We start from the raw sequence: 15,057 nt of genomic DNA, 5'->3' as shown, positions 1-15,057 counted from the left end.
CTGCTCTCACTGCTGCGGCATTGTGTCTGCCAGCAGCATTCATAGACCATAGGGTGACATTGAAAGAAGTCAAAAACGATTCTTTCACTTTTCTTTCACATCGGGGGGAGGAGTAAACTGTCGAGCTATATTCTGAACCACGCTGACAATGTATTGAACTACAGGCATTGGGAGCTCAGCCAACAATAATATTTCAGAGACTGCTGTGGACTGTGGAATAGCTGGAGCCCTCAGTACCCCCTCCTCGCATGAGTCCATTTGATTCTTTTGCTTTCCGTTATGCTTGTCACGCCAAGCACTGTGTAGCCTGGAGATTTTTTTCAAACCTCTTTGCTTTCATCTTCTGTAATGGATGCTGTGATAGAACAGATTTTCTCCCCAAACAGCGATCAGATCCAGTATCTCCCATACACGATACATGCTGGATGCTCTTTTTGGATTTGGGGACCGCATCGCCACCCGTGCTGATCAGAGCTCCACACTGGGCAAACAGGAAATGAAATTCAAAAGTCCGCGGGGCTTTTCCTGTTTACCTGGCCACTGCATCCAAGTTCAGATTGCTTTCCAGAGCGGTAACAGTGGTGCACTGTGGGATACCGCTCAGAGGCCAATATCATCAATTTGCAGCACACTAATCCTAATCCGATATGGTAAAACCGATTTTAGCGCTACTCCTCTCGTTGGGGAGGAGTACAGAAACCAATTTAAAGAGCCCTTTATATCGATATAAAGGGCCTCGTAGTGTGGATGAGTAGAGGGTTAAATCGGTTTAACGCTGCTAAAATCGGTTTAAACGCATAGAGTAGACCAGGCCTAAGAGGAAGACCAGTTTCCTGGAGTGCTGCGATGTTATACTCGTAACAAACCACTCTCTGCTGATCAGACATTCCCTGTTATTTATAGAAACCTGACATAAGAACAGAAGATTTTGTATCAAAGGTATCAGGGTCAGAAGGGTGCTGCATCTTGGGACTCTCTGATGTAATCTGCAGCTTTGGGTGCTTCCCACAGGAAACATGGGACCAATCTGTGGTTTTGGTTATTTCCCACAGGTAAGCAAGTCAAAAACACAGTTCACTTAGCTGTATGTTCCTGCAGAAAAACCTTGTTCTACTGAACCTTCCTATGCATCTGGAAGAAAGGGTAGTCTTCAAGAAGACAACAATAAAGCTACTGTGCTTGCAAACAAATGCTACACTTAAAACTGGGGACTTCAAAACATGTAGCAAATACTCAGAAAATCCAATCAGAATAGGATTTCCTGCTGGCCTGTTTACTCCACTTGATAAAAAATTAAAAACAAGAGGGCCAGGAAGCAGTGCCATGATTTCCAAGCAAGTCTGTGACTGCTAAAAATAAAATGGGAACCCACCGGCCTCTAACTGGAAGAGAAAGCATTACAGAAGCATTAAAGAAACTGAAAAAAATGGCATCTTTAAATTAATAAAATACCAGCAAGATATCATGTAGCACTGTCTTTAGGAAAAGGAATATATGCCTCAATATAAGTGGCAACTTCTTTCCAAAAAGGCAGGTTAAAAGTGATTGGTTTGGTTTGTTTGTTTGTTTTTAAACATTCTTTCAAGAGAATATTTCAAGCTTATTACTTACTGAAGAGCTATCACTTGAATCATCATTTTTTTCAAATTTTTGGTTTTTGCTTTTCTTCTTTTCCTTCTTAAGTTTTCTTGAGTGTTTATCTTTTTTCTTCTTTTTCTTCACAGAATGTTCCTATATAAGCAAACATTTATAAATGACCTCAAAACAAATCACATAGAAAAAAAAAGATAGATCATTAATAAAATTACATAGAAAAAAAATCTAGTTAATTCTTAACCATCAAAACTGTGCACTTATCAGACCACAACTGCATATTCTTATTTCTATTTCTATCATCCTCCATCAACCATTCCTTCTGATTGTTTCTTAGCACTTGTCAACACAGGATTTATTTAATATATTTTTCCACTTTAAATAACATGAATAACTACATTGAAAAAGTAAATCTATATACTTTGTTTATTATGGCTTAAGCTAGTTCTCTTAAGAACATAAGAATGGCCGTACTGGATCAGACCAAAGGTCCATCCAGCCCAATACCCTGTCTACCGACAGTGGCCAATGCTAGCTGCCCCAGAGGGAATGAACCTGACAGGTAATGATCAAGTGATCTCTCTCCTGTTGTCCATCACCACCCTCTGACAAACAGAGGCTAGGGACACCATTCCTTACCCATCCTGGCTAACAGCCATTAACAGACTTAACCTCCATGAATTTATCCAGTTCTCTTTTAAACGCTGTTATAGTCCTAGCCTGCACAACCTTCTCGGGTAAGGAGTTCCACAAGTTGACTGTGTGCTGCTGTGTGAAAGTAGAACTTCCTTTTATTTGTTTTAAAACCGCGCCCTATAATTTCATTTCGTTGGCCCCTAGCTCTTATAGTTATAAAGATAAATATTTTTCCTTTATTCATTTTCTCACACACTCATGATTTTATATCTACCTCATCATATCCCCCCTAGTTCCTCCTCTTTCACAAGCTGAAAAGTCCTAGCCCTCTAATCTCTCCTTCCGATATGGACCCGTTCTATACCCCTAATTTATTTAGTTGTCTTTTCTCTGAAACCTTTTCTAATTGCCAGTATAATCTTTTTTTTAGATGAGGACCACATCTGATGCAGTATTCAAGATGTGGGCTACCATGGCTTTATTTAAGGGCATTAAGATATTTCTCCATACTTTCTCATATCCCTTTTAAATGATTGCCTAACACCTGTTTGTTTTTTTTGCGCCACTGCACACTGCGTGGATGTCTTCAGAGAACTATTCACAATGATATAAGACATTTTTCCTTGATTCGCTGTAGCTAAATTAGCCCCCATCATATTGCATACATAGTTGGGCTTATTTTTCCCAATGTACATTACTTTACATTTATCCACATTAAATTTCATTTGCCTTTTGTTGCCCAATTACTTAGTTTTGGAGATCTTTTGAGTTCTTCACAATCTGCTCTGGTCTTAACTATCTCTGAAAGTTTTAGTATCATCTGCAAACTTTGCCACCTCACTTTTTACCCCTTTCTCCAGATCATTGATGAATAAGTTGAATAGGATTGATCCTAGGACTGACCCTTGGGTAATACCACTGTTACCCTCTCCATTCTGAGAATTTACCATTAATTCCTACCCTTTGTTCCCTGTCTTTTAACCAGTTCTCAATCCAGGAAAGGACCTTTTCCCTTAATCCCATGACAGCTTAATTTACGTAACAGTCGTTTGTAGGGACCTTGTCAAAGGCTTTCTGGAAATCTAAGTACACTATGTCCACTGGATCCCCCTTGTCCACATGTTTGTTGACCCCTTCAAAGAACTCTAATAGATTAGTAAAACTTGATTTCCCTTTATAAAAACCGTATTGACTTTTGCCCAACAATTTATGTTCTTCTATGGGTCTGACAATTTTATTCTTTACGATTGTTTCAACTAATTTGCTCAGTACTGACGTTAGACTTACCCATCTGTAATTGCCGGGATCACCTCTAGAGCCCTTTTTAAATAGTGAATTACATTAGCTATCTTCCAATCATTGGGTACAGAAGACGATTTAAAGGACAAGTTACAAACCAAAGTTAGTAGTTCCGCAATTTCACATTTAAGTTCTTTCAGAACTCTTGGGTGAATGCCTTCTGGTTCCTGTGACTTGTTACTGTTAAGTTTATCATTAATTCCAAAACCTCCTCAAGTGACACTTCAATCTGTGACAGTTCCTCAGATTTGTCACTTAAAAAAGCCAGCTCAGGTTTTGGAATCTCCCTAACATCTTCAGCCATGAAGATTGAAGCAAAGAATTCATTTAGTTTCTCCACAATGACTTTATCATCTTTAAGTGCTCCTTTTGTATCTCAATTATCTGGGGCCCCACTGGTTGTTTAGCAGACTTCCTACTTCTGATGTACTTAAACATTTTATTACTACCTTTTGAGCTTTGGGCTAGCTGTTCTTCAAACTCCTTTTTGCCTTTTCTTATTACATTTTTACACTTAATTTGGCAGTGTTTATGTTCCTTTCTATTTACCTCACTAGGATTTGACTTCCACTTTTTAAAAAAGATGCCTTTTTATCTCCCACCACTTCTTTTACATCGTTGTTAAGCCATGGTGGCTCTTTTTTAGTTCTTTTACTGTGTTTTTTTAATTTGAGGTATACATTTAAGTTGGGCTTCTATTATGGTGTCTTTGAAAAGTGCTCACGCAGCTTGCAGGGATTGCACTCTAGTCACTGTACCATTTAATTTCTATTTAACTAACCCCTTCATTTTTGCATAGTTCCCCTTTCTGAAGTTAAAAGCCACAGTGTTGGGCTCTTGAGGTGTTCTTCCAACCACAGGAATGTTAAAAGTTATTATATTACGGTCACTATTTCCAAGTGGTCCTTTTATAGTTACTTCTTGGACCAGATCTTGCGCTCCACTCAGGACTAAATCAAGAATTTGTGGGTTCCTATATCAGCTGCTCTATGAAGCAGTCATTTAAAGTATTGAGAAATTTTGTCTCTGCATTTCGTCCTGATGCGACATGTTTCCAGTCAATATGGGGATAACTGAAATCCCCCACTATTATTGAGTTCTTAATTTTGATAGCCTCTCTAATCTCCCTTAGCATTTAATCGTCACTATCACTGTCCTGGTCAGGTGGTCGATCACAGACCCCTAATGTTATATTCTTATTAGAGCATGAAATTACTATCCATAGAGATTCTATGGAGATTCTCTTGTGAATCCTTGTATCCATACAGGTCGGCACCTTTTTTAAATAGGTGCACAGTATTCTGGACAGGTATCCCATGGTGCAATCTTCCACTGCCAGGTTCCATCACATGGAGATTTTTCTCGCAGCTCATTATAGAATGCCTTCCAAAACATACTGAAATTCTTGGATTTGGGGTCAAAAAAATCGAATCCTATGATTCCTCTCCTGGCATCCCATAATCCATCTGCACCATTTTCAAACTGCTGCCAGGAGAAAACTGCAGCCAAGTATTGTGATCTTGACTTGGCCTGAGCTGATTGTGATTAATACAAACGAGCTTCTCCACATGTTTTGGCAGTTATGAGGCCATCTGGCTTTGGTTGGTTTGGGAGATAGCCATGGCAATGCAGAAAGAGTATGAAATCAAGCAGTTTCTTCTGCAAGATTCTTTCTTGGAGATGCTTCACTCAGTGCAATGCTCCTTCTCGGTTCAGCAAACTAGCACAGGCTGGTGGGAAAGAACAGTGATGCCAACTTGGGATGACCAGCAGTGAGGGCAGAACTTCCGGACAACAAAGACCACTTCCCTAAAAATCTGTCAAGCTCACACTGAAACTGCAGTGATGGAATACTAAAATGAGTGCTCCCCTCAGCATGGACAAGCACATGACCATCGCCATCTGAAAGCCACCTCCCCTAGTTACTACTGGTCAGTAGCTAACCAGTTTGGTGTTGGTAGATCAACTGTCAGGCCTGTTCTCATGGAGGTGTGCATTGCTATTGATAGGGTGTGTTGGGTTAGTTCATAAAGCTTGGCAATGTATAGAAGGTGTTTCATGGATTTAGCTGGGTGCCTCTACAATTGGTCAAGGAAACGGGTAGGGATGCATTGTTCAGTATACTGGATGGAAAATGAATGTACTGTAACCCAGGAAATGAATGAAATTTTTTGTATAAACATTTTATTAGGAGTAGATTATATTGGGGGAAACTGAATTTCATTGAAATTTCCCAGCCGTGTTTTTCATAATAAAAACCTTTATTGAGTCAATATAACAGTGCAAAGTTAAAACCAGTGGAACTATAATGACAGAACACACATAAAGTGCTAAGTCTTCACATCTGTACCAATGGGCTCACAAGTGTGTAAGAGTGAAGGATGAAAACTGTTACCTTTATTCTGAGGGATAGAGTGTTGTGGGAAGGGACTATCTTGATGCGAAGGAAAGATATGAAGAATAGTAAGAGGCCAATATGGCTGAATCAGGAGCTTTTTAATTATCTGAAAATCAAAAAGGAATCCTACAAAAAGTAGAAATATAGGCAAACTGCTAAGTACAAAACAATAGCACAACCAGGCAGAGACAAAGTCAGACAGGCTAAAGCATAAAATGAGGCAATGGACATAAAAAGGCAGAGAGAAGAGGTTCTATAAATACATTAGGAGCAAGAGAAAGATGAAGTAAAGTGTAGGCCCACTAGTTAGTGAAGAAGGAGAAGTCATAAGCAGGTAACATCAAAAAGGCTGAGGTGCTGAATGCCAATTTGGCGTCAGTCTTCACTAAAAAGGCTAATTGTGACTACATACTGAACACAAAATATTAACCACAAGGGGGAATTTATCCTATGGTTCTCGTACTAGCTGAAGCAATCTCAGAACTGTTAGCAATAATGTTTGAGAATTCATGGAGGATGGGTGTAGTCACAAAGGACCAGAGAAGGGCAACATGGTATCTATCTTTAAAAAGGGGAGCAAAGAGGATGCAGGGAATTAATTATACACCAATCAGCCTAACTTTGATACTTAGAAAGATTCTGGAACAAATTAATAAATGATCAATTTGTAAGCACCTTGAAAAGAACAGAGTGAGAAGTCATAGCCAGCTGGATTTGTCCAGAACAAATCATGCCAAACCAACCTAGTTGGTGTGACAGGGTTACTTGCCTAGAGAACAGGGGGAAAGCTGCAGATGTGATTTATCTTGATTTTACTAAGACTTTTGACACAGTCCCACATGACAGTCTCATAAGCAACCTAGGGAAGTGTTGTCTAGATGAAATTACTATAAAGTGGGTGCACAAATGGTTGATAGACCACACTCAAAGAGTTATCAGCAGTTCACTGTCTAACTGGGAGAACATATCTAGTGACGTCCTGGAGTGGGTCTGTCCTGGATCTGGTACTATTCAATATTTCTTGAATGAAAGAATGGAGAGTATGCTTATAAAATTTGCAGATGACACCTAGCTGGAAGGTGTTGCAAGCACTGTGAAGGACATGGTTAGACTTCAAAATGGCCTTGATAAATTGGAGAATTGGTCTGAAATCAACAAGATTAAATTCAATCAACTTAAGTGTAAAATACTACACTTAGAAAGGAAACATCAAAAGCACAACTACAAAATGGAGAATAACTGGCTAGGTCAGTGGTTCTCAACCAGGGGTGAGCGTATCCCTGGGTGTACGCAGAGATCATCCAGAAGATACATCAGCTCATCTAGGTATTTGCCTAGTTTTACAACAGGCTACACAAAAACCACTAGTGAAGTCAGTACAAACTACAATTTCATACAATGACTTTTACAGATCCAGACTAACACGGCTAGCCCTCTGATACAATGACTTGTTTTATACTGCTCTATATACTATAAGCTGAAATGTAAGTACAATATTTATATTCCAATCGTTTTATTTCATAATTATATGAGAAAAATGAGAAAGTAAGCACTTTTTCAGTAATAGTGTACTGTGACTTCTGTTTTTCTCTCTCATTTCGTAAGAAAGTTTTTAAGTGAGGTGAAATTTGGAATTCGCTAGACAAATCAGACTCCTGAAAGGTGTATAGTAGTCTGGAAAGGTTGAGAACCACTGGAGTAAGCAGAAAGACTGCTGAAAAAGATCTGGGGCTTATACTGAATTATAAATTAAATATGAGTCAACAATGTGATACAGTTGTGAAAAAGGTGACTATTCTGCATCTTATTAACAGGAGTGCTGTATATAAGCCACGGGAGGTAATTGTCCCACTCTGTTCAGAACTGGTGAAGCCTCAGCTAGAGTAATGTCCAGTTCTTGTGCCACACTTTAGGAAAGACGTGGACAAACTGGAGAGAGTCCAGAAGAGAGCAAAAAAGAATAAAAGGTTTAGAAAACCTCTCGAGAAAAGGTTTAAAGAACTGGGCATGTTCAGTCTTGAGAAAAGACAGCTGAAGAGAGAAGCAGATTTATCTTCAAATGTATTAAGGGCTGTTATAAGAGAACAGTGATCACTTGTTCTCCATATCAACTGCAGGCAGGACAAGAAGTAATGGCCTTAATCTGAAGCAAGGAGATTAAAGTTAGATATTAGGAAAAACTTTCTGACTATAAGAGTAGTTAAATAATAGAATAGGTTACACAAAGAATTTATGAATTCATCTTCACAGGAGACTTTTAATAACGAGTTAAACACACACCTGTGAGTGATGATCTAGGTATACTTGGTCCTGCTCAGCACAGAGGGATGGACTAGATTATTCCTCCAGGTCCCTTCCTGCCCTACATTTCTATGTTTTTACAATCTCTATGTATTTTGAAATATCTCTGTAGCCTAATTTTGACAATTTACCTCACAAAATGTAAAGGTAGCTAAAAGTGATCAAACTAAAAGGCAAAGCACTTTTTCTATTGCTTCCTCTCTTTCTCTCTCTGCCATTACAATAAACATACCTGCCATGCAATATGTTTGATTTTTAGCCTCAACATTGCTGCCATCTCAAGTGTGGGAGTGGCAGCAGTCACCAGGAGGAAATCGGATAGTGAAGTGGCACAGTAAGCAGGATAAGAAGGCAGAACATTTGGTCAATGGTTGTGGGATTTGATACTTCAGGGAAATAAACCCTTTAGAGCCTAAAGTCTCCACTGAAGACGTAATCCTGAGCACACTACGAGAGGTGAGGGAGAAGCTGAGTCATCAGTGAGAGGCTCTGCCCAGCCACCACCCAGAACCAAGTTGTCTAAACCAGCACCGTTTCCCGCAGCTCCCATTGGCCGGGAACGGTGAATCACAGCCACTGGGAGTTGCAGGCGGCCGTGCCTGTGGATGGTCAATGTAAACAAACTGTCTCACAGCCCACCAGTGAATTACCCTAACAGGACGCAGGTTGCCCATCACTGGTCCACATAAACCTTAACCTGAAAAAAAGCTCATTTCAGAAATAAGCTATTTTGTTTACATAGTGGATTAATTAATGTAGGAGAAGACAGCAGATAATTAAAAAAAACTTGTGTATAGATGCAAGGTAGTTTATCCTGAAATAACCTGATAGTCTAAAAAACCCTCTCCCATGTAAACAAGGCCTTTTACACTCATCTGTTCGGTCTTGCCAAACACAAGACAAATAAATCTTCTACTAAGGACTTGTCTATACTGTGTCTCAGTCCACATCAGTTAGAGTGTATATTCTAATGAGCACCAGCACATTGCATGCTAACTGGCCCATGTGGATCTGACTGGAGCACACTAAAAGTTCCCTACTATGCATTAACATAGTCCCATTTCAAAGAGTACTACATTAACACACACTTTTAGTGCACGCCAGTAGAGTCTACACAGCCAGTTAGCAAGTGACATGCTAATACGCATTAGAATTTATACCCCAACTGGTGTGGACTAACACAATGTATAGACAAGCCCTCACTGTTTACAGCACCCAGCACAGTGAGGCCCAAAATACTAATGGGCCTCTCCAAATATTGTATTAACAACTATTAACTCAGAGAGAACTTAAGTGAGAGGCTCCATATCCCATTACCAGACTCACAGATTCCAAGGCCAGAAAGGATCACTGTGATCATCTAATCTACCTTCTCTATAAAACAGGCCATAGAACTTTCCCCAGAATAATTTCTGTTTGAACTAGGGCATATCTTCTAGAAAAACTTCCAATTTTAATTTTAAAATTGCCAATGATGGAGAATCCACCACAACCTTTGGTAAATTGTTCCAATCGTTAATTACTATCACTGTTAAAAATGTATGCCTTATTTCCTGTCTGAATTTGTCTAGCTTCAGCTTCCAGCCATTGGATCTTGTTTTACCTTTGTCTGCTAGACTGAAGACCACATTGTGACGGTGCCCCAAAAAGTACTTAAGGGACAATGGATCTTGGAAGGCTCCAATCCACATAAGAAGTCTACAGGAGAACGTTCAAGGTAGCAGGTAAGCAATGGCTGCTGCCTCTAAAAACTGAGTCATGCATGGACATGTGACTTGCCCATGTGACTCCAAAACTCCATCTTGGAGCTGGACTTTGCATAGGAGAGAGGAGGGGGTCTCCACCCACAAGAGAAATTCTATTTAAGCCTCCATCCCTAAGGATACCTAAAAGAAACTGGAACAAAGGACAGTAACTACAGGGGATGTGAGTGATTGCTGGACCCAGACTAGAAGGAGATTAGTCTGTAAAAGGAAGCTTACTGGAATTCCTCTAAAGGTGAGGTTTTTATGTGTACTCAGTTTTCTTACTGAATTAGACTCAGATTTGCATGTTTTATTTTATTTTACTTGTTAATTCACTTTGTTCTGTCTGCTATTACCTGGAACCACTTAAATCCTACTTTCTCCATTTAATAAAATCACTTTTTACTTATTAAGTAACCCACAGTATGTATTAATACCTGGGTGGGAGGGACATCAGTGCATCTCTCTCTTATCAGTGTTATAGAGGGCGAATAATTTATGAGTTTGCCCTGTATAAGCTTTATACAGGGTAAAATGGATTTATTTGGGGTTTGGACCCCATTAGGAGTTGGGCATCTGAGTGTTAAAGACAGGAACACTTCTTACATTGCTTTCAGTTATGTCTGCAGCTTTGGGGCACATGCTTCAGACCCTAGGTCTGTGTTGGAGCAGACTTTATGGAAATGGCATGTTTGGCTAAACAAGACGTGCTGCTGGAGTCACAAGCTGGCAGGGAAAGCAAGGGCAGAAGTAGTTTTTGGCAGATCAGTTGGCAGTTCCCAAGGGGGTTTCTGTGATCCGACCCGTCACACCCGTTATCAAATATTTGTTCCCCACGTAGACTGTGACCATGTCACCCCTTAACCTTCTCTTGGGTAAACTAAATAGATTGAGCTCCTTGAAACTATCACTATAAGGCCTGTTTTTTATCCTTTAAAGATTCTCATGGCTCTTCTCTAAATCCTCTCCAATTTATCAACAAATTATTTTCCTTTTCAAATGTCTAAAAATTAAAACTCATTGTTGTACAGCCCACTAAGAACTCCAGGAGACTCATGTTTCTACTGCCATTTTTACACGGTAGAAATTAGATGTAAAGCTCAGCTAAAGCAATACTTCTACTTTTGCACAATCAAAACAAAGGAATTCTGATCTATATTTCCATTTAGTTTTTACCAAGGTTGCTTTTGAGGTCTGTGGCATTCAAAGAGTATTTTCTACATCAGTTTAAGTAACTGAAATCTTTCAGTTTACTTCAAGATAATGGAAAGCTAGCATGAAATTCAATGATTTATTGCTCCATCACCTTTTCCAGCTCTTCCACACGTTTGTTCACATCAGGAAGCATCCACGTATCCTCACCTCGCAGCCGCTTGAGTTCTTTGCGTCTCTCGTCCTTCTCGTAATCAGCTTTGGCCTAATATGAAAAAGAGGGAAAAGAAACAAATGGATTCTAGAGGTGTGGATGCAAATGATGATGCTGATCCAGCAATCTGTCTGGATTTGAACCAGGTGGTCGCACTTCTGAGAACAACTTCACTTTATTTTGAGGATAGCATTACAAAATATTGATTGATGATATACTAATGGTAAATGCAACTAAAGACTACCCTATACCTAGTACCATTTCCAATGTGCTATAGTTTTGCAGTTGTGCCAGCACTAATTCCAACCTATTTACACAAATAATAGAGCTATACTAACTTGTTTTCCCTCTGAAAATGTTTCTATTACCAGCCTCCATTAATCTTACATGTGTTATGATTGATTTGACTTTCTGACTTTCTATTCTTACCTATCGCATCTTTCAAAGGCCGCAGCAAGTAGCTTTGGGCAATTACTCTTCTACTACAAAGGATGGCTCATGTGGGAATTAGTTTAAAGAGATGGAGCTGTTGAGAGAGAATTCTCAATGGTGGGCCCTCAGTTTTGGAATTCACTTCCACCAGGTCCAAAACAGCCCAGATCTGTTGTACTGTAGGACACACTGCAAACTCCTTCTTTTTAACCCAGGCTTCTGGGAAGCAGAGGGCTATTACTAATGGCTGGGGTGGGTTTTTCTCCTTCTTGGTTTTTGAAACGTTGCTGGGTTTACTTTTGTTTTTTATTCTGGAGATTTTAACATATGGCAAAGGTACTTGTAACTTTGAAAAGATTTTTTTGAATTATATAGATCTAAATTAATAAATTAGTAGCTAATTAAATCATTGAGCCCTCTCCTACAATTGGCTCATTTTAAATAAAAGCAAAAGGTCCAATTCATTTTAGAAGTGCAAATGTTCCTTAAACATATTCAAGGTATAATTAAGATGAATCACAGATTTTTATTATGATGACATACCCTAAATATGCCAAACAGAAAGCAAAATGCTATATAAAAGCATTTAACTAGAGCAGAATGCCATATTACACTATACTGTGGCAACTGCATTGTGCAAAGTTGCTTACTTCCTAAGAAAAATATCTAATATGTTTTCAACTAGATATGATTTAATACTAATCTGAACACAGATGATAACCTAAATCATAACACATAAGCCACCCTTTTTCAGCTTTTCATTATAAGTAGTAACCATAGCAAACTGCAGAGAGAAACCTTTCAAGTCTGACCTTAAGTATTTAATACTTGTTTTGTGGAAAAATTATAAAGCAGCCAGGTTTCACTTTTTTGGTCTTGAACCTTCTTTTAGTGAGAGATGTTTTCATCATTAAACCACTAGATTTTATATTAGTGTAATAAGGATGGATGGCCAAAGTATTTCAGGGGAATAGAGAGGACTTTGAATTGGTCATCTTTTTGCTTCAGACTATTAACTTCACTCAGTTATTCATTCTCTGCGAAGTACCATCAGTTAAAGATGTCACTGTTATAAGCCTTCCTTATCTATTTTTTCTCCCCTTGACTAGTTCCTTTTGATAGAACCCAAAAGAAAAAAAATGCAATGTTGCTAATTCCCACTGTTTTATCACAAGTCTAATAATATTTGGGGGTTTCTGAATGCCTCAGTTCCTGGAATCCTGTGATTAAATGAGAATCTCAACTTCCATTTTAAAATGTTTCTAACTCGTATGGTTGCAGATAAAAGCTTGAAAACATGATCCAAATGCACCAAAAAGGTGCAAAAAACAGAAGGCAAACATTACCAAAAATTCTTATTTTTAAAAGACACAAAGCCAATTTCATGATTTTTGAACACTTGGGATTGGTAATACTGGAAATGACAAAAATAATTAGAAATTAACTAAGAAAGTTAAGGAAATAGAACCAAAGTATATGTCTGTGCCCAACTCAGTCACCAAAGCAGATAATCCACAAGAGGGAAACTCTGCACCCTTTATTTTCTTGAACAACTCTCTTCCACAGCCCAGGAAGTGAATATCATAATTCTGCAGTAAAGGCTAAACTATTCTGGATATGTGGATGCATCTAATCTTGAAATCTCTGGCACACACTTTGATAATTATGAATTAAAGACTTCAAATATTACAATTTTAAAACTTTCCTAGAGTCAAAGTGGCAAACAGTTTGAGCACTGTCAAGACAGTATTTTAGGGCTTTAACAACTTCTTCTCAGAAGGTTTAGAACAAAATCATGGCACAACAGGGGCCATTCACAAGATTTAGAGAAACATGGGTGAGTTTCTATGGCCTATGTTACATATATGTCAGACTAATTGATCATTAAGGTCTGTGGGTGATAAATTTCATGCAAAAATGTTATCAGTAAAATTATTATAATTTATTCTTGTGTTACATTATTACAAACTTGCCTGTACCTTTACTAAATTTTAAGAGATACAATTACTTTCATACACCTGATGTTTGGAGAATATAACTCACTTACTTATATTTTTAGTTACTGACCTAATAAAATGAAATGTCAAGCAAAAGAAATTCCAAGGAAGTCTCTGCTTTCTGTCTACCAGTAAAACTGGCTGCTGGTTACTTCTGGCAGGAGGCAGTACTGCACCCCAGCTCCCAACCCACCGACCACAGTGATGAAGAACCATTATGCTACCCTGGCAAGTAGGGATGAGGAATCGCCCCCAAAGGTGGAAGAGGAGAAGCTCTGTACCCCCAATGCTGGGAGGATCACAGCCACTACCACCGCAAGAGGAAACATAGTGTAGTAGTGGTTAGTGACTCCCTTCTGAAAAGAACAAAGGCACCCATCTGTCAGCCTGACATGGCACCCTGGGAGGTGGCCAAGGTCCTGTATCCAAGACATTACAGAAGGACTGTCGAGGATCATCCAGCCCTCTGACTACTACCCCATGCTACTCATCCATGTTGGCTAATGATACTGAGAGGTATGACCCTGAGCAGATCAGAAATGATGACAGGGCTCTGGGAGTAAGGCTGAAAGAGTTGGATGTGCAGATGATGTTCTCTTCAATCCTTTTGGTCAAAGGCAGGAGCCCAGACAGAGACAGATGCATCCTGGAGGTGAATGCATGGCTGTGCAGATGGTATCACCAGGAGGAACATAGGATGCTGTTCCAGGAAGGACTACTGAAAAGAGATGGATGGATACAGACTGGCTAACCTAGCGAGGAGGGCTTTAAATTAGGTTTGATAGGGGTCACAAGATAAAAGCTCACAGTTAAGTCAAAATCATGGAGCCCTGAGAGAGAGGGTTGGAATCTAGAGGGAGCTTGCGCCATTGTAGCAGAGACAAAGGAGAGACAAGAGGGAACACAGAGGGGATATCAAATCAGTATGTTAGATGTCTGTATACTAATGAAAGAGGTATGAGCAATAAACAGGAAGAAATAGAAATACTAGTGAATAAACACAAATATGACACAGCTGGCATCACAGAAACCAGGTCGGATAATGCACATGACTGGAATATTGGTATAGAAGGGTACATGTTGCTCAGGAAGGACAGGCAGGGAAAAAAGGGAGGATGTGCTGCTTTGTATATCAAAGAAGGGGGGAGGGATAGCTAAGTGGTTTGAACATTAGCCTGCTAAACCCAGAGTTGTGAGTTCAGTCCTTGAGGAGGCCATTTAGGGATTTGGGGCAAAAATCTGTCTGGGGATTGGTCCTGCTCTGAGCAGGGGGTTGGACTAGATGACCTC

The 15,057-nt window shown here is 39.3% G+C and overlaps 1 protein-coding gene across 2 annotated transcripts in view; it reads right to left on the bottom strand.

The window, feature by feature from the left end:
* The window catches only part of CWF19L2 (CWF19 like cell cycle control factor 2), a 166,281-nt gene that overhangs the window by 133,486 nt on the left and 17,738 nt on the right, over window positions 1-15,057 (bottom strand). For both annotated transcript variants that reach the window (XM_032790714.2, XM_032790718.2), the window contains exons 2-3: window positions 11,279-11,389; window positions 1,612-1,731 (exon numbers count right to left, since the gene is read on the bottom strand). In XM_032790714.2, the coding sequence (XP_032646605.1) occupies window positions 1,612-1,731; window positions 11,279-11,389 (231 nt within the window). The remainder of the gene's footprint in view (window positions 1-1,611; window positions 1,732-11,278; window positions 11,390-15,057) is intronic.

This window comes from Chelonoidis abingdonii, chromosome 1, assembly GCF_003597395.2.
Source record: "Chelonoidis abingdonii isolate Lonesome George chromosome 1, CheloAbing_2.0, whole genome shotgun sequence".
In the NCBI taxonomy this organism is placed as follows: Eukaryota; Metazoa; Chordata; order Testudines; family Testudinidae; genus Chelonoidis; species Chelonoidis abingdonii.
Note: the sequence above shows the minus strand (reverse complement) of the source record. Positions and strands in the feature narration are given on the sequence as shown.